The sequence below is a fragment of the Vanacampus margaritifer genome, chromosome 2 (genome assembly GCF_051991255.1).
Source record: "Vanacampus margaritifer isolate UIUO_Vmar chromosome 2, RoL_Vmar_1.0, whole genome shotgun sequence".
Lineage (NCBI taxonomy): Eukaryota > Metazoa > Chordata > Actinopteri > Syngnathiformes > Syngnathidae > Vanacampus > Vanacampus margaritifer.
Genome location: NC_135433.1, coordinates 4,332,722 through 4,354,446, shown reverse-complemented (window position 1 = coordinate 4,354,446; position 21,725 = coordinate 4,332,722). Strand labels below are relative to the sequence as shown.

At 38.9% G+C, this 21,725-nt stretch overlaps 1 protein-coding gene and 1 long non-coding RNA gene across 2 annotated transcripts in view; one reads left to right on the top strand and one right to left on the bottom strand.

Moving 5' to 3' along the window:
* The window catches only part of eif2b3 (eukaryotic translation initiation factor 2B, subunit 3 gamma), a 43,364-nt gene extending 36,258 nt beyond the window's left edge, over nucleotides 1–7,106 (bottom strand). The window contains exons 1-3 of the mRNA XM_077559862.1: nucleotides 6,808–7,106; nucleotides 6,200–6,365; nucleotides 2,206–2,363 (exon numbers count right to left, since the gene is read on the bottom strand). Of these exons, the coding sequence (XP_077415988.1) occupies nucleotides 2,206–2,363; nucleotides 6,200–6,347 (306 nt within the window). The 5' untranslated portion in view covers nucleotides 6,348–6,365; nucleotides 6,808–7,106. The remainder of the gene's footprint in view (nucleotides 1–2,205; nucleotides 2,364–6,199; nucleotides 6,366–6,807) is intronic.
* A 377-nt stretch (nucleotides 7,107–7,483) lies between these two features.
* LOC144044290 (uncharacterized) overlaps nucleotides 7,484–21,725 on the top strand; it is a 52,420-nt gene continuing 38,178 nt past the window's right edge. Inside the window, exons 1-2 of the long non-coding RNA XR_013291242.1 lie at nucleotides 7,484–7,702; nucleotides 10,959–11,056. This is a non-coding gene — a long non-coding RNA (uncharacterized LOC144044290). The remainder of the gene's footprint in view (nucleotides 7,703–10,958; nucleotides 11,057–21,725) is intronic.

The following is a 21,725-nucleotide window of genomic DNA, read 5'->3' as shown; positions in this document are numbered from 1 at the left end:
CAAATCATCAAGGACATTTGATCTGCTGCTACTACTACCTCGTGAAAACACATCAGTATTGCCACGGGAGGTAAGTTAGGGTTGGGGAGTGGTACTCAAATGGGGTATCTGTACTCCTGGGAGTACGTGAAGGTACTCCAGGCCCTGAGATTTAAAAATATATTCCAAAAGTATATTTAAATATCTAAGAAAAATAGAAGGTCATAAAATGAATTCTATATTCAGTAGGCTAATCAATTTCAGTATCCTAAAAACCCAGTATCTCCCCCATACCAGAATAGTTTGACCCAACTTGTCATATGCCACCTATATCACCTGTCAATCACATGAAAACATTATTTAAAATGTAGTTAATTAGTTACATTTGAGAACAAAGCTTTACTATGATCCCAAAGGAGGATACTCAATGTTCATAATAATTATGTGCCCAAATCTGTATTTATAAATACATTAATTATATCTTTCTTTCTTTTTTTTAGTTATAACTTTTTATTCCCACATAGATCAAGAGACCGCATAAATACAAACACAGTGGTACGTCCGAGTTTGAACATAATTCGTTCCTGTGTCCGAATTGTTCAACCTCCGAAGCATTTTTTCCCATAGGAAATAATGTAAATGCAATTATTCTGTTCCCAAGCTCCAAAAACAGAAAAATCCTATTTTTACACTATTGTACACTCCGTACAGCGTTTTAACAATAAAAAATACCTTACCTTTTTTGTTGTGGTGTGATGGCCTCAGTAGATGAAAAATGCTATGTTAATGAATGCAGCTTTAGTTCAGTGCTGAGTTAGTGTATTTTACATTGGGCATATTGTTAGACTACCAAGAAGTCCTTGTGTGCTGTTTAGCATCAGGCATGTTGTTGAACAGCTAAGGGGGGGTCCTTGTGCCGGTATTTACGGAAGTAGTTACAACGGCAAGATAATCTCCTTCCTAAATCCCTTATGGTTCATAGCACTGTACATTTTTCTTTTCTGCCACTGTTCTTTTCTCACACTGTTGTCTTTCTTTTGGCCCGTGTTGAAGAAAATTGTCGTGGAAAAATCCAAACGCACTCGCGAATGTACGGAGCACCTCCGGGAATATTTACCCGCACTGACTGGAAATGAGCAACACTTTGTCTCCACTACCGCACGTGAGCATTCGGCATCACTCGGCTACCCGATCAAGGTACGTTCGTCTTTGCTTGGGTGTTCAAACTCCGAGAATGAGGTCAAACTCCGAGGCATTTTTTACTTAGCTCTTTGACTGCCAAAAACGTTAAATAACGTTTAGTAAAATCCGACGGAGGAGTGCCAAAGACGTTAAAAGACGTTTTTTTTCAAAACAGAGGTGAAACTAACCATTTTCTATTGTTGATTACTCAAAAACGGAATAAGGTAGAAACAAACCAATTCTTTCTGATGAAAGATGAGAGTCCAATCTTTCATTTGGTAGTATGTGTGTTTACATAGTCTAAACACATAATTTTCTATGGACCTTGAAAGATCAGTCAAAATGCTTAAAATCTGCTGGCACTGGGGACAACCCGTTTCTGAAAACGTCTGGCAGTCAAAGAGTTAAAGGCATTTTTTACTCCGATTTTTGGGTCGAAGTCCGATTTGTACGAGTTCCGAGACGTTCGAACTCCGAGGTTCCACTGTAGAGTTCCAAAGTTTAATAAATCAGACAATGATGGCGCAGCACTCGGTTTTAAGCCTTTTTTTTTTTTTTCAATCAGTAATCCTTGGCGCTTGTTAGGGAGTACTTGGCTGAAAAAAAAAACATTTTGCATTTTACATTACTGAAAAAAGGTTGAGAACCACTGGGCTAGTGGACTCAAAGAAGCCACACACAAGTGGTGCACAGATGTGCTTGACCACAGGATGAGAATGAATGAATGAGCTGGCAGAGTAGCCATCTAAACTGTGACCTCATCTGTTTGGAAAGAATTGGATGAAGGGATGGGTCGAAGGATCAGCATCAGCAGGCAGGATAAAGTGGAGGTGGGGGGGTGGAAACTGAGACAGGAACTTGGAGAAACTTGAGTCAGGGATGCCATGTTAGCATGTGCATCAATGTGTGTATACTGGGGCTCCTCAGTTTACTGTACATAACATTGTGTTGATGCAAGTGTGCGTTGGTATACGATAGCATTATAAGGTACACGACCAAACATAACCTAAGTCATATGTTTAAACGTTTGCGTACGTGACGCACCTTGATCTTCGGCTGGATGTGTCGGAGAGCGTCGGCCGTGCCCATGTCTTCGTCTTCCGGGATGCAAACGAAATCCAGTTTCATCTTCACGTCCATTTTCAGTTTGACATCTGTGCTCATCATCTTCTGGACCTCCTTGGTGGTGATCACGATCACCTCTGAAGACAAAGCAAAGAACAAACGGCGATGAATAACGGTGTCAAGTTTGACCATTAAGGAAGGAGAACACGATGTTCATGTGTTGTATGCTTAAACCGGAAAGATTGTACATCCTGCTGCTTATATGATATATTATACATCTGGCGTCCCTATGAAAGAGCAATAAATATGTCACATATATAATCGCAGTGTGCCTTTGTCTCATATTTGCCGTGTATTGAAGTTTTTGCTAAAGAGGGCATAACGTTCAATTCATTGATTAACAAACCTGTCAATTGTTTGGAAATTGGAACTGATTGTTGATCAATTGTGTCTTGAAGCAATTGAGGCAAATGGGGTGCACGACTTGGCTGCAGCCGGCTTCAGTTTAATAACTCTAATGATCTCAAACGTCACATTAGATGTCACCTAGATGACGACACATTTTGACCAACAAAGAGATAATAACACCAGCAGAAATGTTTAATGCGTATAAGAATTGCTGCCTTATCGGTATAAAATAGTTTGTGTAATGCATTTGATCACGCGCTGCGTCAGCCTAGTAAAAGTAAATTGCAGGCCTTTGGCTCGCTGGCTGCACACAGTCAAAAAAAAAGTGCTGGCCACACATGGTGATTATATTTGAAAATGTAGTTTTATTAAGGGCAGTGAGGAGCAACAGGCTTTTTATTTTATTTTACAATGAGCAGCCCTGTTTACTGGCAAGAACAGCACACTGCAACAAATCCCTTTATAAGCCAAGTGTTGCTGGACCGAGCGTATGTCGCAGGACAAGATGCCAAAACGCTGCAGTCTAAGTGGAATCAGGGTGCAAGCACCTGACAATGGCTGATGAAGTGCTGACAGGCTGGTGAAAAAATAGCCAGAAAAGGAACATAATAGTAAACCCCATACCATGAAACAAGCAGTGTGATACGCCAGTAATCAGTAATCCAAGTACCAAACAGCATGGGGTGAAACAGACGTGACAGAGACAATTTACTTGCTAACAATTTATATAAGAAGTAGTATAGAAACCAGGTCAGTACCAGGCTGATGCCGGCCTTAGTTCAAGGTATCGAGTATTCGAAAAAGGGTTGCCGTTACCAGTCACTGGTGCCCACTAGTGGCCGTTTTATCAGGGAGTTAACAGCATGCATAGCTGACAAAATATTTTTCAAAGTGAACTGCATTCATTTAAATCCTCTCATATGTCCATTGAGATGCAATTTCTAGAACTAAATATATGTTTTATAATACTTAGATGGCATCATTAGTGTATTGTTACCAATAGTGTGCTTACAATTGCTAATGTAATTTGGGTGGTATGCAGAGGCGGGCAGTTCGTCGGGAGTGACGGACTGTCCGTCGATCCGTCGCCAAAGGACCCCCGTTTTTCTGACAAATGATGAATGGCGTGAAACTTAAAAAAAAAATAGGTGGACTAATAAATGGCTGATGTGTGTTTCATGTGAACGCGTCGACTAAGGAGAGTATCAGTCATTTTGTTCTTCCAACTAAAAGGACGACTGACGCCAGTGACTGACAGACAGTCCGTCAATACTGACAGAATGCCCCTTTGTCGGTCGGTCCTAAAATAGCGGTGACAAAGTGACGACAGAAGCGTGGGCCAAATAAAACGGTGGACCGGCGATTACAGGTTGGTTCGCTTGAAAAAAAATGGCAGACTGAAAATTACAGAAGGCGAGACGGCAACGAAACAGTCAAAAATAGACATGGGTTGATATTATTTTTTTCAAGTTCGATACCGATTATCGTTAGGGAGGTCGATAACCGATATTTGAAGCCGATATACTTTTTTTTTTTTTTTTTTATTAAATAATAAAATAATAATAAAAACTCCAGCACTTGACTGCTTAAATTCCTTCAAGGACATGTTTATTAAACAGCTTTTGTGATTTGCAACATGTTAAAGGTTTTTTGTTTGCTATTAGCTTTTGCACCAACTATAATGTGACTTCCGCACGCTAACTCCCAAATAGCCACTAATTCGCGGGCTAACTGTTAGCTTGCGGGCTAACCATTCACCCACAAGCTAACCCCGGTATAACTCCCAAATAGCTGCTAAAAAACGGCTATTAGGTTAGCCTGCGAGCTAACCGGTTAGCTCGCAGGCTAACTCACAAATAGTCACTAGTTTGCGAGCTAACTGTTAGTTTGCGAGCTAACTGTTAGCTCATGGGCTAACCATTCACTCGCACGCTAACTCCCAAATTGCTAATTCGCAAGCTACCAATTTGCGAGCTAACTCTTAGCCGGAATAACTCGGAAATAGTCGCTTTAAAAAACAATCTATTAGATTAGCTATATAGCCGCTAATTGCTGCTTATTGGCTGTTAGCACTGCACGAGCAACCAATCAGATGGTGCTTTGGGCGGGCCAATGCTGCAGGGAGTCAACAGTCGCTGACTCAGATTAGACGGAGGCAAAAAGCGCCCGTCGGAGCAAAAATAACGGTTTTTAATATAGAGGCCATCAAAACAAAAAAAGAGGCCTATTTTGATATTCATAAAATGCTGAATATCGACGCCGATTATCGGTCTATCCCTAGTCAAAAATATGTAAAATGCCCACCTCTGGTGGAATTACTTTTTTTTCCATTACAGTATTTCATGCATACACTTACTTTTACACAATTACTTGCTTTCATTGACGGTCTATATTTCCTGTTGAATGTAGTGCAGGCAATAATATAGCACGTGTGTATTATTCAGTGCTATTCTCACTTGTTGCCTACTAGGGCTTGGCCGATATGGATTTTCTGAGGCCGGCACGATACCGATTTTTTAAAAAACAATTTAAAAAAAAATACTTATTACGGAGTAAACAGCTGATTACTGAGGCAGCCGTGGCTCAGGGGTAGAGCCAATTGTCCAGTATTCCCGCACTCCCCAAATCATGTGCCGTTGTGTTCTTGGGCAAGACACTTCACACACATTGCCCTCCAGTGTCACTCACACTGGCGTATGGATGGTGTGAATGTTTGGTGGTGGTCAGAGGGGCCGTAACTGTGGCTACGCACGTAGTTTACCGCCACAAGAGTGTGAATGTGTGAGTATGTGAATAATGCATCCATTGTGAAGCATCTTTGAGTGTCCAAAAAAAGCACTATATATCTCTGATGCATTATTATTACTATAAAAAATATGTAATGCATACTTTTCCCCAATGCATTTCAATGGGTGTCAATAATATGCCAATTTTTGCCATTCACAGACTGGCCTGATCCCTATTTCTCAATTGTGAATATATTGTTCATATAATAGCTTTTCCTTTTGGTCCCTAGTTTTTTTTTTTTAAACAGTGGAACAGTTACGATTGCAAAAAAAATTATTCAAAGACGGTAAATACCTGTTGTAGTACTAAAGCACAGTTGCAATACAACGCGAGTTCAATTCTGTTTTTTATTGCCAATTGTGCTAATGTCAGTTATAATAAATAAATAAAATGCACTTTAAATATCCTTTTGGAGTGATATTTTGTTTTCCTTTTTAAAGAAATGCCTAGTTTTTACTGAACCCATTGTAAGCACTTTGAGATTTCTTTTGAAATGTAAAGTGCATTACAAATGAATTGTATTATTATTATTAATGTCGTTATCGGATCCTTATCGAGATATCTGGCAAAAAATAAAATATTTGAAATTTTATACAATACCAGCAGGGATGAATGTATACAATACCTATCTTTTATAATTTTTTGTTTTATCTCATTGCATTGAACGAGACGGATGCAAATTAAATTTAACATCCTCAGATATAAAAAATAAAATAAAATAAATCATAGCAACACAAGCAAATGAAGCAAGCATACAACGTAAAGACCTGCTTCTCACCGTCAAAGCCAACCCTCTCTAGCAGGCTGAGAGGGTACCATATCAGGGGCCTGTTGCCAACTGGAAGCATTGCTTTTGGGGTGTTGTACGTCAGGTCGGTCATCCGTGAGCCCCCGCCAGCTGCCATCATCACCGCCTGCAGCTCCATGACGTCTGCTAGGGATGACTGCAAGAGACACCAACTCAGTTAAATCACATTACATTCATTTTTGCTACCACTAATACAGAAAAATAGCACAACAATCACCCGGGACATGGACTGGAAGATAGACGTGTTAGCCACATACTGTACTGCCCTATTTATACTATCTAGCATCTCAACAAATTGTCATCGTCATAAAATTAAGCCTTTGAGACTCTTTAGAGCGGAGGGAGTCAGCACAACAGTGACAGGTATAAGGTATTTCAAATACATATATGTATATAACGCTATCATATGATGAGATGAATATTGCACAAGAGAAGCAAAGATAAGTGTCAGGTGAATGACGAAACGTGTGAAAGGGCAGTAAATTTGGGTATCATCAAACTCCCGACAGAATGCTGAGCACATTAACGTGCCAACAAGACAAACAGTTGAATACCACGAAATGTCTATAAAAGTTTACCTCTCAGTGACTCCTGAATCCCGAGTGAGCTCTTGCCGGTCGACACATGTAAAGTGAATGAGCTGCTGTCAAAGAGTTGTTAGCACCCGGCTAACAGTTAGCACGTAGCATACTGTAAATCTACAAGACTGCTGCTTAGTCGACGGGTGACGAAAAGTTGGGATTCGACAGCGAACGACCTTAAAAGTCCTTTGATAAAACCAACAACGGAGAGAGTTTAACCGACTGCTGTATGGTTGCAATGAGGCGAAATGAACAACTTGTGCTGAATGTTGCTGCGAGGGTGTGTAACCGTAACATGTCCGACTGGGAAACAATCCCAGGGACAAAGTGGTTCCAGAAGATAAAAAAACACGCTACAAAATTATAAATGTACAGTACTGTATTGTACAGTGGTGGAATAAGGTATTTTGTTTAATTTAAACAAAATCCTTTCCTTTTTGTGTTTATGGAAATGTAATTGATTAATGACATAAAATAATTTAAACTATTTGAGACAATGAAATCTAATCTTATAATATTACTATTATCATTATTAATAATAAAAAAATACGATATGTATGAATGTTTTTCTGATTTACTTTGTTACTTCACTGTTATGGAATGCTCCCCGTGGCCACCCCTCCCACTACACCCCCCCCCCCCGCTCTCATTCTTTACTTTCCCCCGATTTTTATTCACAGTAACACAGAGTGGTGAGAAGAGATTAGCAGCCACAAGCCACCTAAAAACTCCTCCTGAGTCCTGACTTCAAGCTTGACAACTCCCATTTCACAGAGCTGAGAGAGACGTAACAGCAAATTGAGCTCGGGGAATGCGGCCTTCGGTTGTGTTTGCTCTGGCCAGGAGATGAGCTTGACTGACTGCCCGTCGCAGCTCGGAAGGGAGGAATGAGGTACATATAAACTAGACTCCACCAATGCCAGAATACATAAATAAAATTATAGTGTATTGTAAAGTCATGTGCAATTTATATGAAACAATGATATAATTGTCCAGCGTTTACAACGTTCTTACTACAAGTCCCACAATGCACCATAATGAATTAAAAGTGCACAGTTTCTCCATAGTGCCACTCGTTAGCGCTCATTTAGCTCGTTTGGACCGAGATGCAAAGGTAATTAAATGACACAACTAAGTGGTTGGGGGCACAAGTTGCCATAAGTGTTCCCCCCCCCCCCCCTCAAAAATGTGCTCGTGGAAAATACACAGGTTACTTTGGGCGCCATTTTGTTAGCTTGCATGGCTAGCGGCTCAACCAGGAAGTATATCTTTCCTTCAAGGGACAATTATCACTTTCAAACTGGCCCAATCGATCATAATTATAACTCACTCTGACTCACACTGTTATGGTTAACATACTTAAATTGTGAGTGACAATTTCTCCATTTTGTCTCATGTTTCATTAAATTGTTGGTACAACCCTAAATCAGCAGTATATGCAACTAAGTAGACCACCAAGTAATTGATTAGGTGCTGAACTTAACATAACTGTTATATTTTTGGCATCAACATACTTAAAGGTACAGTCAGTGATCCCCACCGCCATCTAGTGTTGAACTAATAATTCATTCATTTAAAAAAAAAAAAAAACGACTGCTCCAGCTAAATCTGTCTCGCTCGGTTTTTCGGTGTTGCTCGCTGGGCTTCACACCGGTTCCAAGTCGCCGTCGCTCGCCGGGCTTCACACCGGTTCCAAGTCGCCGTCGCTCGCCGAGGTGATAGGCTTGCCAAGTGTGGTCTCTCTTAGCCACCGTAGTGTGTGATTCTAAATACATGCTTTCTATGCTATAGCGACACCTAATGGTCACTAATTACTCAGGATGTAATGATATCCAAACATCACGACACGATATTAGCATTATACGAATGTCACAATACGATAATTATCACGATATTGTGGGGAGGTTGGCGATACAAAAAAAGTTATCAATATTGTAAAAAAAAAAAAAAAAAGAGCTCATACTAAAAACACACACACACATTGTGCTTTTGTACATTACAGCAATGACAAATATTACAAAAATATTATATAAATATTATGTATATGTTGAGGCACTTACTTGCAAGCACACATTGCGTTCTTACACATATTGAGTCTATTCACATATTATGTCAAGCATCCGACCATTAGCGTGGATTTCAAACATAGAAGGGCCAAAACGTGCCTTGTGAAAATTAAACTGCAGTAAAAAACTAGCCACCAGAGCATGCTAGAACTGCACAAATGGAAATCAACCCGACTTTTTTAACAGATGTGCTGCTTTTAATATTGTGACATGATGACGACGATATATTGTGGCAGTTTTAATATCACGATATTGCCGTTATCATTACATCCCTACTTATTACACACTGTGCCTTTAAGGCAGAGGTGGGCAATCTCGGTCCTCGAGGGCCGGAGTCCTGCAGGTTTTAGAGGTTTCTCACTTCCAACACAAGCTGATTCCAATCAGCAGGATCGTTATCAGGCTTATGCAGAGCTTGCTGATGAGCTGATCATATATCAGCTGTGTTGAAGAAGGGCAACATGCAAAACCTGCAGGACTCCGGCCCTCGATGCCCACCTCTGCTTTAAGGTGTGACCCAAATAGTCCTTTATAACCTTGGACCAGGATCACTGATAGCGTAGTGGTACACTCGCTTGACTTCAGTGTAAGAACCGTGGGTTGACATTTGAATGACGTGAGTGGGGATGGTCATTTGTCTCTTAACTCTTTGACTGCCAGAAGTTTTCAGAAAAGGGATGCCGTGGGTGCCAGCCGATTTAAGCATTTTTGACTGATGTTTCAAGGTCCACAGAAAATGTTGTGTTTGGACTATGGAAACACACATACTACCAAATGAAAGATTGGACTCTCATCGTTCATCAGAAAAAAAAGTTTGTTTCTACCTTATTCCGTTTTTCAGTAATCAACAATAGAAAATGGTTAGTTTCACCTCTGTTTTGAAACAAACGTCTTTTAACGTCTTTGGCACTCCTCCATAGGATTTTACTAAACGTTATTTAACGTTTTTGGCAGTCAAAGAGTTAAGTGTCTGTGATTGACTGGCAACCAATCCGGGGTGTCGTCCACTAGTCAGCTAGGATAGGTGCTACCTTCCTGTGACAAGCCCTATAGGATTGGTCTAGAAAACGGATAAATGGAACTTTGGGCTTCAAATACTGGATTCAAGAAAAGCTGCTTTCAACAGGCAGTGCTATTAGAAGTGCAAAGTGCATGAAAGACATGATTGATATCATGATGAAGATTTCCCTTTTCCATGAGGGGGAAAAAGAGCTTTGTGCCTGCTGTCAGAGTGCAGCTAATTTGTTAGTTAAAGACGGCTGTCCAAGCACCAGACAGAAAATACAAAAACACATTGCAATGAGAAACGGGGGTGAGAGACAAGCGTGCGCGTCTGGACCCAGAATGACTTGAAATGGAGCCTTAAGATTTCCTCGGGGCTCCTCCTCTGCTGCAGCATCCTGTAAATCATTCTCAATTCAGCGAAACAAGCCAGTTGGATTAGCTCACTTTAGATCATAAACATTTTCAGCACAGACCACCCAGGCAGAGTGCAGAGCTGAGGCAACAGCGTGACTTGTGTGTGTGGTTCGACATTACCAACACGTCCAAATGTGGCCTCACACATTTGCGTGTATGTGTTTTGTACATATTCTGCATGTTGCGGTCTGCGTTTGCCAGTTTAATGTGGCTTCCTACCGCTGCCGTGGAAACCGAAAAAGGCCCATTTAAAATGTCAGAGATTAACACACGCACATAAAATCCAAAGATAAAGATGCCTCACCGCGCTCCACACATTTATTTAGTGTAAAACGACATTCCTTTCGAGAGGTCTGTTCATTTGAAATAACGCGTCTTTAATGACTTTGAAGGCCTTCTTCTCGCTTGCTTAACAACCTTAAGAATTGCACAAGCGTCCTTTTGCTTGTTGTATAATAAAAGTCATTTTTTTTTAGCAGAAAGGGGACGGCAGATTTCAGATTTGATCAACGGCACTTCTTAAAAACAGCTGCAAAATGTTTAGCGTCACTGACGCAAACAAGTGCAATATGATGCCGTGACTGACTACACAGTCGTCATTACCAGACCTTGAAATTGTCTTTTTCTTCTTCTTTTTAATTGGTTCTTTCTCTCCACACGCAGGGAAGACTTCGGAGCCAGGCCTGTGTCAGAACCTGGAAGTATCATGGATGCGTTTTAAAGAGTGGAAAATTTGGGCAGCTGCCCTGGCATAATAAACTGTGAGTACCTTTATTTATGTATTTGAAAAACAGTCAGCTGAAGGAACTGAGTTGAAGCAAAATTGACACGTTTAATATCTTACTACTGAGCCGTCATACAAGACTTGCATTTGTGCTCTTAAATTGCACATACAGCATCTCACATTTCTGCAGATATTTAATTATATTTTTTTCATGGGACAACACTGAAGAAATGACATTTTGACATAATGAAAAGTAGCCAGTGGACAGCTTATATAACAGGGTAAATTTATTGTTCCCTCAAGAACCCCTTGGCAACAAAGGTGAGAACACCCCTAAGTGAAAATTGTGAAGTCGCCATTATTGAATCCCAGCAATGCATTAAGTCTCTTGGGCATGACAACATCATGGAGCTGGCAGGGGATTTAAAAAAAATAAATAACATTTGTAATTAGGGTTGTCAAGCCATTAATATTTGTAGTTGTAATTAGTCGCATGACTTCAATAGTTAATCGGAAATGTTATATCTGTTTTAAATGTACAATAAAATGTACAATAACATATGTTTTTGTTTTCATACTCTTGTTAACATAAAACTGGAAAAACAATTGTTAAACTAATAGAAATATGGCTGCATTTTTTTAGTCATTGAATTTCATAACAATTCATACAATTTAGTTAAAAATGCAAAATATGTATTGTACTGTAAAAAAAAAAGTTTTATATTGATTTTTGTTGAGGTCATTTTTCTGCCACTAGATGGCATAATTGCATTTGTTAGACGATGACAGCTCAGTGCATTTTTCTTTTCCTTTTAAGAGCTAGCTAATCTTTAACATGAAGAGCACATTTTTAAAATTGCAAAATACAACTTGACGCCAGTCTCCACAAATGTATTAGTATTTATTTTATGTCACGTGGTTACGTTTTGTGGACTTATGCTCTTGAACTGCCCGTTGATGACACGTGTAGTGTAACTTTCCATCCATTTCCGCAAAAACATGTCACTCTCATATACACACTTATACGTGCAAACCACACACAAAATTTGTCCTTTCAACCTAAATAAATGTTTATAGCATTGCAAAACATTTAGTGTGTGTGGTAGCGCGTGTGTGGTCCTGTCCACACTTACAGTATGTGTGAGGTTTGAGGTTGAGGTATTTATCTACATGTGTGTGAGGGAGAAAGTGTGTCTGCTTATTTATCGATATAATGAAAACATAATAATTTATTATATATATATATATATATATATATATATATATATATAAAGACACACTTTATATATATATTGTGTTTTATAGGAACATACAGCAATGATATTTTTTGTCACACTTCATTAATTGAATGGCTGTTAATTATGCTGCTCTTTTTGGTTCAATTAGACAACTCACCTCCTCTTAGCTCATCAGGGCGGGAGTATATAAGAGTAGTCATTCTTTGCAGAGGATAAACAATATGTGACAGTGAGTACTGTTTTTTATTGTCTGTCTTTGTGTTCTGTCCGTTGCTTAAAGGATTATAGCACTGCAACGTAAATGCTATTTAGCATTAGCATTGAGCCAGCGGACTGAAAGGCAAAGCTATGTGGTTGTTTTAAATTCACAATGATTAATTGTGACGCTCTTTGTTTTATATTTAGTTTGACTGTAAACTGTGAGTGGCACTAAAAAGCAATTTTTTTGGGATCGGTTTCTAAAATGTTCTACCTCTGGAATGTAATTTGAGGTTCCATTGTATGAAACATGTGAGAGAAAAAACAGGATGAGCTATGGAAGTCGGAACACACCATAGTCTATCGCTAACTTGCATTTACAGCAAATGCAAAACAGTAAGTGTACAGTCATGGCCACATGACAACGTATTGTCATTTGTAACCTCAAAATGTTAGCGAGGAACCCCTGAATTCACAATATTCTCTAAATATTGAGTGATAACAGTCAAATGAAAGAGCATGCATTATGTGAACGTTTTTAATCGGGGGGTCAAAATTAGTGTGTTAATTTTGAGTTAATTTAAAGTTCCTTTACGCCACTATTTTTTTTAAACACGCGATTAATGACTGCCTCTTACTTGGAAAGCCTGTACTGGAGGAATTCCATTCGCAACGAAGCAGACACGTCCACATCAAAATTTAGCAGTAATAAATTTAATAATAATGCATATATTTGTGGAGACTGGGGTCAAGTTGTATTTTGCAATTTAAAAAATGTGCAGAATTTCACAAGTTACTTCATGTTAAAGATTGGATAGCTCTTAATATGAAAAGAAAAATGCACTGAGCTGTCACCAATGTCTTACAAATCCAATTGTGCCATCTAGTGGCAGAAAAATGACCTTAACACAATACTTAATTGAATCATTATTTAAGATTTTTTTTATTCCTATTTTCAAACTGCATAATATTGCTATACTTTTGACTAGGGGTGTGAATTGCCTAGTACCTGGCGATTCGATCTGTATCACGATCCATAGGTCACGATTCGATTCAATACCGATTAATCGCGATACAAATAGCACACTCGTTTTTTACAGTCCAGTACATCTTTTTATTTTTTAATTAAATTGTATGAATTGTTATGAAATTCAATGACTAAAAGATGCAGCCATATTTCTGTTAGTTTAATTTTTTTCCCAACTTTTATGTTAACAAGAGTATGAAAAATTAGAAAAACAATATTTTATTGCACATTTTATTGTACATTTAGAACAGATATGAAATTTGCGATTAATCCTGAGTTAACTATTGAAGTCATGCGATTAATTACGATTAAAAAAAATTAATCGCCTGACACCCCTAGTTTTTAACAAAAAGTTCCTCGTGATTAAATGCAAATAAATTTGACTTAGGCAGTAATTATTTTTTGTATTATTTAGAGGCACCCATACCACACTTGGAGAATCACTAGCGTAATTAGAAAACATCTCTCTTGAATTTTCTTCCAAACTAAAGGATTCTCTCCAGTCAGCTAATATTCTCTCCAGGTCATAACCAAAATAAGCATGCGCACAACTTCACGCTCCATCATGTATGATGATATGGTGCGGGCAGAACTTGCCAGGACATTGTTGGAATTTGGTCTGACCAATTTGCAGGACGTTTGCAGCGCCGTGACTTTGAGTTGAATAATTCTGCACCGTTTGACTTTAGCGAACAGTATCTGTTGGAAAATGGAAGTCATGGAAAAGGAACATATCACAAACATGTGAGTTTTTCCAAGTAAAAAAAAAAAAAAAAGACTCAAAACGTGAATGATGCCGCTGCCAGAACACTGTCTTCAACTTTATATAACGTTGGTGTTGATTTATGCCATCTGCCACCCCTCCCACCAATGTGACCTAATGAGGGGTTACATTCAAATACATAAAAATGACTATGCTTGCTTCTCCAACAATAATATATATGTAAAAAAAAAAAGAGGATTGAGCGTGCCTTTAAGAGCTGGGAGTACATGTATACTCTAGCTTTAAATGCCACTTTTTTGTATCTACTCAATGTATGTACATTGGCTCCCACCCATTACTTCAAACTCAAAACACACAAACCTGTGTGTTTCTGGGAGAGGGAGTGAGGAAAGTACAGCATAAAAAAGGCTTGCTAGATTCGTTTTTTTGAAATACAGTCATTTGTTATGAAAGCTGATTAGCGTTTTAGTGGTTTCTGCATCAGGAAAAATACGCCGCGTAAGTATTTGATTTCAGGAAAGGTAGCAGAGGAGATAAATCACAAGTCAGTGAAGACACTTTTAGAGTGCTTTGTAACCCGCCCGTGTTCACTTTGGTTCCCATGTGGCGATATTATCACATGCTGTCGGGAAAGACAGATGCACATTCAGATGCAGCGAGAGCAGTACACACAGCCAATTATTTTCACTGCTGCCCATCAAATTTTATCCTCCATTGGAGAACGGGAGGGAGGCGCTGCGCCGCATGAGAGAATAAGCAGATTGAACATATCACGTCATGGTCAGAGTCACATCTGCTTTGTTTTCATATTTATTGTAAGTGTGGTTAAGTATGAAATTTGACAAGCCTGTTGATGAGCTGTAGACGGGACGACTCGACATGAAGACATCAAGCATTCATACTGATGCCGCGATGACTTTTCTTTGCAGTAAACATTTGGCGTTCAGTCAAAAAATTCTGTTAAGTTGTGCCGCAAAAGAAAGTAAAAACCATCATCATCGTGTGTGCTTTTACCCGATGCCAGCAAATCTTGTGATACTTAAGCTCAGTTAGTGTTAACTGGATTGTTAACTGGTTTGATATTTACAAATTCACCCAATGGCACTTTTTTTTTCTGAGGAGCCTACCCTCAGCTAGCCACTAAAATGTTCTTTAAAAAAAAAAACTCACCTACTTGCGGCTCTTGATACATTTTTGTGCTTTTTCAGTAAGACACATTAAGAAGGAACCAAAGCATTGACTAATAGGAAAGCAGTAATTTGTGCCAGATGTGTTAGAGTGTGTTATGGAGTTTTGGCCGTTTATGTAGGTTTTTGCTCTGCTGACTGGCTATTAGCTCATTTTCTCCCAATAACGTATAAAAACGTTTTATTTTAAATATTGCCGTGGTCCCAAAAAGTACAAGTTTTTTATTTATTTTTTATGATAGAGCATACAGAAGGCTGCCTTTGACCTGAAGAGGTCACTTAAAGCATTGGTAGTTATTACAAAAAACAGCCAGCAGGTGGCAGCAGAGTATGAGAGATCAACCAAGGCCAAGTTGCAACAAGCTCTTTTCCCCAGTGTTTTCAACAGATTTGTGAATAATGATGAAATTTTGCTATATTCTAATGCTAATTGCTGTAAAACAGAAACAGATACAAATATACTTTTTTTTCCTGATGAAAGAAGAGACTCTAATCTTTCTTTTGGTAGGTTCCATCATCCATGGTTTTATAGCAATAGAACACAATATTCCGCGGGCCTTGCAAAATCAGTCAAAATCCAGAAAACAGCCGGGAGTGAAGGGGGTTGCTTCAGTGAAAATTGCTGGGAGTGAATGAGTTAAAAAGATCAAGCTACCAAAACTAATGATTATTCCACAATTGCTATTTTTATTTCGGCTGGCCCCCAAACCCCCCCCCATTCGTTTGACACAACTCAGTAACAACTCACTTAACTCAGTAACCTAAAAAAAAAGTGTTAATCTCTTTTTTACCCAATTTTGTTTATTTATGACCCAGCTCTTTTTTTTAAGGCAGTGTCAATTACTCTTGTTGTTCCACTTGAAGATCAGAGGCAAGATTATAGACAGAAAAGTAGCAATCCTGTCATTGTTCAGACACTAAAACGTGTCGGTTTGCATCAGGCTTCCCTAATACTTGAATCTAAAAAATAATTACACCAGAATGTTTTGCGGCTCAGTAGCAGCCTTGCCATCAATCACATCTTCAAACATGCCCACAAACCTCCCGTGTGGAGGAAATCACAAAGGGGAAGATAAAAAGAGGTTTTTACTTCTTATGGCCGTGCAAAGGGACATAAAGGACTCGGCTATAATTTAGAAATACTGTAGGGGAATTGTGTTCATAAAAGGGGTAGTTGGGTTTGTGCCACCTATAATTTTGCTTAAATTAGACCAAACGGCCTTGAATGATGACTGACGTTTATACCCTTTGTTAAAAATCGTTTAATCTTTGACAGGGGTGGGGGTTGGGGGGGGGGGGGGGGGTCTGGTCTAGCAGTAAAAAAAGAAAGAAAAAAGAAGTGAAGAGCAAGCTGATTTTAGACAGAAGAACCAGGGAAAGAGCACCATCTCTTGGGGCTAAGCGGTAATTGACCATGGCTTAAAAATCCCATGTGATGTGAAGTGATCATAGACGTTAGAACTGAAGTTAGGAAAGAACTAAGAACAGGAAAGAAAATCTCTGTCTGTTTCTAATGTTATGTCATATACAAAAAATAATATAAATGATAAAAATGTCATTAAGACATTTGAGTGGACAACTTCAAGGAGCGGACGATTTAGCGTAAAATGAAGCGTTTAGTTTGGAAATCAGTTTTTTTCCACCAGGCCGCCTGCTGCTTGATTTTCAAGAGCGAGTGGGGTTCAGTGGACATGATGCGAGGTGACCTTTGTGACCTTCAAGCCATTCCTGGTCCCGTCACAATGTCACCCACTGAGATGAAGGCGGCAGCGGGGGTGACAAGTCGCAAGTGACGGTTATGTCGTCCACATGTAACAAAATTGTAATCATCAATAAGTCAAGACAAGTTTGTTTATAAATATTAACGACATCCCCTGATCGAAGAGGGCGAAGAAAAACAAAACAAAACAAAAAAACATGAGGGGAAAATTAAGAAACTTTCAACTAAACTGTTCAGTTGCAAATGCATGCCAAAGCAGCAGGTGGCACTATAACGCCGCACCAAAAGGCTATTTTACCCAGTCAGGAGAAAAAAAGATGATTTCAGGAAATAGCACATTAACAGCAATGACAAATGAAGGAAAAGGGGGTATCATACTGGTTGTTAGGTTGAGTTACTACAGAATATCACAGCAATTTTTTTGGGCAGCGTATCCTCTGACCAATACAAGTGCTGAAAACTGACAAACTTGATTTTTGGTGATTTTAAGTCGGGTACTCGCATACTGAAAATCAGGCCAATTTTGAGCATTTATGAGCAGTTAGCACACTTCCTGAATCTCAAATGTCAAGCGTGGGGTGTGTTTTCATAAGTGTGCTCCCTCTAGTGGTACATGCAAGAATCACTGAATTAAATGTTAAAACTGGGTATCATGCTACAAAGGCTTACTTCCTCTTCTTCTTTTTCTAATCCCGTGCACTTGTTAATTACAGTTTAGCTGTATTTAACGTTGAGGTCAATAGTATGTCTGCATTTAATCTATTAGAACAATTTGTTTTTAACATTTATTTTACAGGTCAGGGGTCACAAAAGTTTTTGAAAATGAGAGCTACTTCTTGTTATATTAATGAATGCCAAGGGCCACCGGTTTCATACACACTTCTGAAATAACAAATTTGTTAATATTAGGAAAATTGTTTGGTAATAATGAATTATATTTATATATTTGAATTTTGAAGACACTTATACTGTTCATGATTTCTCCCAATAATTATCAATAATTTAGCAAACAGATACTGTAAATATCAATATGCAATACCTTATTTGTATACATCTCGGCAAATATTAACATTTTAAACTACTAGTGAGATATTTTTCCTTGGGGGCACCATTTTGGTGACTCCTGATTTAGATACTGTACATCTTTATGTAAATTTTTTGTGCGATGTATTTTAATTGAATCATTATTTAAGATTTTTTTTATTCCTATTTTCAAACTGCATATTATTGCTATACTTTTGACTAGGGGTGTGAATTGCCTAGTACCTGGCGATTCGATCTGTATCACGATCCATAGGTCACGATTCGATTCAATGCCGATTAATCGCGATACAAATCTATAAATCGATTATTGGGATTTTTAAACTCAAATTTAGAAAAACTAATCAGTAAACTTGTACATGTACACTGTTAGATTTGTATGAAAATGTACTTCAGGCTTATAACTGTGAGCCACTCTATTTAACAAAGCAATCTATTTTATGTTTGTTTGATGCATTTGAATAAACTATTAAGGCTTAATGTTCCATTAACTCATTCACTGCCATTGACGGCTATAGATGTCAAAAATTCATTTGAACTATTTCTATTAGTTTAACATTTTTTTCCACTTTTGTTAACAAGAGTATGAAAACCTAAACAAAAATGTATTGTACATTTAGAACAGATATAAAATTTGTGATTAATTGAGTTAACTAGAGAAGTCATGCGAAAAAACTATATACATATTTTTTAAGAATTAAAAATAATAATAATTACAATTTTTTTTTTTTTAAAGAAAAGATTATTAAAAATTAGGGGCGTCAGGCTATTAATTTTTTTTAATGTGATTAATCACATTACTTCACTAGTTAACTCACGATTAATCACAAATTTTATCTGTTCTAAATGTACAATCTTTTTTTCTAGGTTTTTTCTTTTTACAAAAGTGGAAAAAAAATTAACTAGTAAAAATTGTTCAAATGAAATTTTGACGTTTATAGCCGTCAATGGCAGTGAATGAGTTAATATAAAATTCCTCCATGCTTAAAGTGTGAATCCTAACCCTCAGTACGACGTTTTGTTGAATATTTCCATAAAAAGTTGATGTTTAAAAATCGATTCGGCTGCATATTGAATTGATACGAGAATTGTGCGCTGTAATATCGCGATATATTGCCGAATCGATTATTTTTTTAATACATCTTTGATGAGCAATTGGGCCTACTCTCTACTTTAATGTGTGTGTGTTTTTTTTGTAAATGTAAATCATAAGAGTCAGTAATAGGTTATATTGCAATATCGGTAATTTGTGCCACCCAGTTTTCATGAGGACAAATTGCAAAGAAAACATTCACTCTTTTAAAAATCCCCTTGTTTGTGTGGACATGGCCTTATTATGGGATTGAATGAGCGCACACAATGCACCCTCCCAACACGTACACATGCACGCACAGCAAGTCACCACATCCTCCTATAGATCCAAGGCAAAAGCGATGCAACCGCTACTTCATTGTCAAGCCCCCTGACCCCCGCACCCCCCTTTTCCAATCTCTTCCCCCAATTCTTGCTAGCTGGCCCCCGCTCTTTTCTCCTGGTTGCCGTGGAGATGGCTAACAAAGCCATCACTTTTACCAATTTCCTCACAGACAGGTGCTGGCACAATGACTGCTTCCTCGCTTTCTGAAAGGGGAAGGGGCAAGAGGGGTGCATGGGAACTCCAGGCGGACACTCTGAGGGCTGTCCAAGTGTCCTCCTCCCCGGGTCCCGCAGAGGAAAAAAAAGGCTAATTTGTTGTCCCTGTTTTCCCAGGGAGGGGGGATTGCGGGAGGGGGGGAGAACGGGAGCGAGGCTGGGGGTGGGGGGTGTTGGGGGGCACGGCAAGGCTGTGTGTGGAAGGGGGCCGTCAAAACAAACCGCCCAATATCAGTCTCGCACTCGCTTGTCGCTGCCAAATGGAAGCAAAGCGCTCCTTGGTCTCCTCCTGCTTCTTCTTCATCTCATTGCTCACTGGAACAATGGCCAGTCATGGCATCATGACTGCGAGATGTTTCAATTTAACTTTCAGGGAGTAGTGCCCCCCCCCCCCGTCCACCCACCACCCTTGTTGTGGAAAAGAATCTGGTTTATGTTCCCTCCTAGTGCGTAGTTTTTACATGATGTCCATTGGTGCCTTTAGATGTTTAGTTTATTTAGGGACCGTAGTCTTAATATTTTTGTCATGTGTTTTTAAGGAGAAACTTAGAGAGTATTACATCACAGTTTTTGTCACTCTTTTTCTTTCAATGCACACTACTGTGCTGCTCATACGGCATGTTTTTTTCTACCATTACATCATCAAAACATCAAGTAAATTTCAACACTTTAGATTAGTCAATAATTAGTCAAAATGACACCAACACGTGTGGACTGACAAAAAGTATATATTTTTGGGAAAAAAAATATGAAATTTGCTAAATAGTGACTTACGAGGTTTCGGCACAACGCCAGCGACATGCGAGTATTTTTACATTATTTGTCTACGAGTCTTGCTGCACACGCAGTTTTTGTGTTCAGATGTCCGTTGCTTAAAGTAAAAAGTTAATATTTTGTCCAGAATGAATTTGATAACTTAATTATTTTTCATATACAATTAATACCTTTAAAAGCCAATTTTTTCACTTGCTGTCGACTGAAGATGACATCACCTGTGCTGAAGAGGTCGGTAACGGCCAATCATGCATCACCTGTTTACTGGGTTTGGTCAGCAAACTGAGCCATGATTGGTCGTCATCTACTTCCTCAGCATAGGTGATGTCTAGCCTGGCAAGCCACACCCACTTTCTTGGAGAAGAAAGTGGGTCTGGACAGGCGTCCATAGACAGCGATTCGGCACCGGCCGAAAACAGGTCGGCCAATCTATTTGCGTGACGTTGTCTTCGCGAGCAATGTCAAAACAGAGTGACTCATGACACCAAGAATCTTCATGTTTTTCCTGCAACAACAACATAAGTCATTCACTACTGTCTTTCTTCGGCTAGTAGCCATGTTGGATTTTTACTCCTCCGCAAAAAAAAGAAGACTTTAACGAGTCGCTTTTCTGACGTCACGTCCGCTCTTCGCTCATTGGTTCATTTCACTGTCTGTTAGCTCAGGCTTGCCCCGCCTCAGAAATGCGACTAATAGGGCAGACTCACTCTCCGGCAAAGTCGCGAATGAGTCTGGATTTCCAGGCTAGGTGATGTCATCTTCAGTCGACAACAAGTGGCAAAATTCGTTTTTAAAGGTATTAATTGTTCACAAAAAATAATGAAGTTATCACATTAATTATAGACAAAATATTATCTTCTTACTGTTGAAAATGGCTCAATGAGTCAAGTATCCTTTTAAAGAGTAACAACTCCGCTACAAGGACGCTAATTGTTAGCATGGAGCACTATGGTGTTTCCCTGCGTATGTTAGCTTTAGGCTAGCAGATGCTATGTCGTCATTTTAAATACACAAAAGTGTATTTCACTTTGTTTTATGATTCAGTTGAAAGTGGTAATAAACAGCTTGGAACATCTTTTTGAAGATTATTTCCGGTTATCTGCTAAACTATTGTTGCAAAGTGAGTTAGCTGCGCTTACAAGCCAAAGCAAAGAAAGAACGGAGA